Here is a 3,932-nt window from a genome sequence, read left to right on the forward strand (position 1 = left end):
GATTAAATTTGTCCTGCTTCTATTGCAATGTTTTTCTTGGAATACTTTTTTTTTTTTGAATGTATATAAATATGATGTTATACTCAAAACAAGTTATATACACTTCCAATTTTCATCTTGTTGAATGAACCATCTAATAATAGTTTTTAATCAGTGACGCTGTTGAAAGGGAAGCAGTGGGATCTCTTGGAACCCTGCCTTGTCTTCCGTAGGCGAGTGGCAAGGCTTGGGCTCGGAGTTCCTCCTTACTGTTACTTAAATTTAATTTTCTTTTCCATGTACATAAATTAATTGTTTAATTTAATTTTAATTACCTTTAATTCGAGTGCTAGTAGATATCTGTACGTCTTGTGGTTCCAGAGAGATGTTTTTTCATTAATCAAACTTTTTGTCTAAAGAACGAGAAATCAACATTTTTAAAATTTATTTTGTTTAAAATCATGAAAACTACAACTCCTACGAAGATAAACATCATAGATTACTTCATGGTACAGTAAACTAGCTTTGATTTGAGTGCTAATGGACATATGTACGTCGAATGGTTTCTGAGATATACATAGTTTTCATTAAAGTAATAAAATATTAGGGTGAAATAACTGCCTTTTTTTCTTCCTGCCTCTTATACTAGAAGAATTGATGCACAGAAAATGAGAACATTGGATTAATTAATTCAATATGTACAAATTGGGATTTATTACCAACCTTACACTATTTTCCTTTTCATATTACTAATTAATATTTAGGACATAATTACGGCCATATTCAAGTTGGAAGGTCTCTGTTTTCTCGTCTTCCTAGTACTAACTAGTGAATTCTAATACTGACTCAAAAACAGGGAAATTAACCGAGTACTTGTAAATATTTTTTGTCACTCAATAAATATAATTCAAGTTTATTAGCTTATAAATGATTAGATAATGATTAATTAATAAATAAATCAATCGTTGGTTTAACATTCTACAATATTTACTTTTATACATTTTTATCTTTTCTTTTAAGTGTCTGCTATCTCTCTCCTTCTTCAACACGTTCCATAATTTTCCGAAATAATAGAAGTAATTAACCCCTAGGTGGGATATTCCTACACACAACAACACGCAATTTTTGAATTAAATATATTATGAGTTTAAACTTGGACAGTCGGCAGCTCAAGTTGCAAGAATCATTACCACGGCTCTCAGTGGTAAGAATTCTCAAAATTGTTTAATTCTTCTGTAATTCATATGCATTCCTGAATTTTTCCGGGTGCTGAATTCAATAAAATGAATTTGTATTTATTATTTTTATTTTTTTATTGAGATCATATTTTCGGATTTAAAAATATAAATCTTAATTTATCCATTATTCAAATCATTTTCCTATAAGAAAAATGTTATTCTGATGAATAGTGGTTAATTTTATTATTGTTTTCACCTTATTTTCGTTACTCCTTCCAAGCCCTGACTTGATACGTCTCAATACGTCAATGAAACTTACTACAAGCTGCCCTAATATGTACACTTTTATGGAAAAATAGACTCATCACAAAAATAAATAAAACTCATTTTTTTTTCTGGTCTATCAAAAATGTGCCAAAACAAATTTTTCCAGTATTAAATTGGAAGTGGCCGTAGAAATTGAAAAAAAAAATTCAAGAAACAAATCTACTTTTGAAAAACTACAATTTGTACACTAACTTTCGTTGGAATTTACTTGGCCAAAATATTTTTTGTTGGATAGTTTAAAACAAAATAACAACAAGTAGTAAAATCTCATTTTTAGCTGTTTCTGAAATAACGTCTGTAAGATTAGGTCTATGGCTCACAATATCACAGGAGAATCACAGAAGATTTGAGCAATTTAGAGGTTTTTGCACAAAAACGGCAGTTCCCCACCACTGTGAGGCCTTCAGGAAAGGGTGTTGTAACTAACGGAGCATTAGCTTGGTTTTTGTTTACACATCTAACCTTTAAATATGATATTATTTATTAGTAATTATATTCATCCAGTATCGCACTGCTACTGCACACCTGCATTGCTTATAGGGAAAGGTAGAAAGAAATAAATAATACAAAAAATGTATCCTGCTATTGCCCGCTAGTCTTGTTAAATTTGTTTTTTAAAGCCCTTCTACCACCGCACTGTAAATTTTGTTTGTATTATTGTATAAAATATTTTCTTCCCACCATTATAAAATAAAATATTATGTTACACGTGTTCCCTAATATCTCTATAAAAACAGAAAAAATGAGCTAATTAGAGCTATCAGTTATACCAGGAGACATGTTGCATGATTTCTACTACAGGCTAATTGAAGAAACAGTATATCATTTTCATCATATCAAGATGCTTCTGAAATGAAATCAAGGTCTTTATTCAGGATAGTTCCTTTTATTTTTTAATAAAGGCTTTACAATTTATTTATAATTTAAATAAATTTTTGTAGCCTGCTTTGTAAAATAATGCTACATTGGGAAACCATGGTACATGATTATTATAAAAACGTTAATGTACATGATTATGATTAAATTCTTAATTATTAAATATGCAATTATGTGCATTTACTATCAGAAATGGAAACTGAAATCTAAATAAACAAATTCTCTGAGATATAGTCTCATGAACATTTGCTAAATTTATTTACCACTTTCTGGAATGGCCTATGATTTATATTTATAAAACTAATACCTGTACCTTATAGTATTTTACAAAATTAATATTATTCCCCAATAATATAATATTAGTTTATTACAAATTATAATTGTTCATATCAATACTAAGAAACAAGAAAACATTTCTTTAAGGCACACTTCCATTTTGAACTTTCTCGCTAATTTATTTTCTATTATGGTATTGATCAGGTAGTACTGAAGTATAATATTATTTATCTTAATACTAGGACTTGATGTAATCATTACCGAAATGTATATAAGAGAGATAAGGAAGGAGAATAAAGTAGTATTTTACTGAAACCTGTGTGAGTCATTTGTTATCCTTTTTTCTCTTTTTTTTACGGCTTGCGTTACAAAAGTGATATTTGTTCCTTATTATTATACAATAAAATATTATAATTTGCCTGTTCTATATTTTATTACAAAAACAGGTAACCGAATTTTGTTTCTGACCTCATTCTAATATTTTCTACCATTAACCGGCAGGAGTGCCCTACTTTTTTATATGATTCGTAGTTGTTTTTTTTTCATATTATTGGATGTGATGATGATAAATACATTTACGTTTATTTGTAATTTGTACTAATACTAAATTGTACAGTTTAATTGAAAAAGACAGTATATCCTTTTCTGTGTTAGTCATTTCTTATCCTTTAAAAGCTCTTTTTCTTACCTCTTACTCTCGGGGAAACATAAGAGATACAAATTCCTTATTATTACACAATCAAATATTATTATTTGCCTGCTCTCTATTTTTATTACAAAGAGTTTAGACTTTTAACTTTATTTTATCTTTTTTATGACCTCAGTCCTGATATTTTCTACCATCAATCCTGGGCCTAATATTAGCAATATTATAAATAGATGGAGAGGACTTAATAGTCTTTACGATTATTTTTAATTGGTACTAATATTAAATTGTACAGTTCAATTGAAAAGGACAGTATATACTTTTCTGTGTTAGTCATTTCTTATCCTTTAAAAGCTCTTTTTCTTACCTCTTACTCTCGGGGAAACATAAGAGATACAAATTCCTTATTATTACACAATCAAATATTATTATTTTCCCGCTATTTTTATTACAAAAGTTTAGACTTTTTATTTTATTAATGACCTCAGTCTAATCTTTTCTACCATCAATTCTAGGCCTAATATTAGCATATATCATATTATTTAATTAATGTTATTTCTATTTGATATAAATAGATGGAGAGGACCTAATTGTAATAATTCCACTAAATAGTTTAATTGAAAAGGGTAACATATAGGGCTATATTTTTC

General features: G+C 28.3%; 1 protein-coding gene across 1 annotated transcript in view; it reads right to left on the minus strand.

The window, feature by feature from the left end:
• Positions 1 to 1,808: 1,808 nt before the first annotated feature.
• Positions 1,809 to 3,932, minus strand: part of LOC106690840 (uncharacterized) — a 44,647-nt gene continuing 42,523 nt past the window's right edge. Inside the window, exon 9 of the mRNA XM_067050137.1 lies at positions 1,809 to 1,946. Within this exon, the coding sequence (XP_066906238.1) occupies positions 1,809 to 1,946 (138 nt within the window). The remainder of the gene's footprint in view (positions 1,947 to 3,932) is intronic.

This window comes from Halyomorpha halys, unplaced genomic scaffold (assembly GCF_000696795.3).
Source record: "Halyomorpha halys isolate HHAL.00 unplaced genomic scaffold, Hhal_1.1 Scaffold1905.1, whole genome shotgun sequence".
Lineage (NCBI taxonomy): Eukaryota > Metazoa > Arthropoda > Insecta > Hemiptera > Pentatomidae > Halyomorpha > Halyomorpha halys.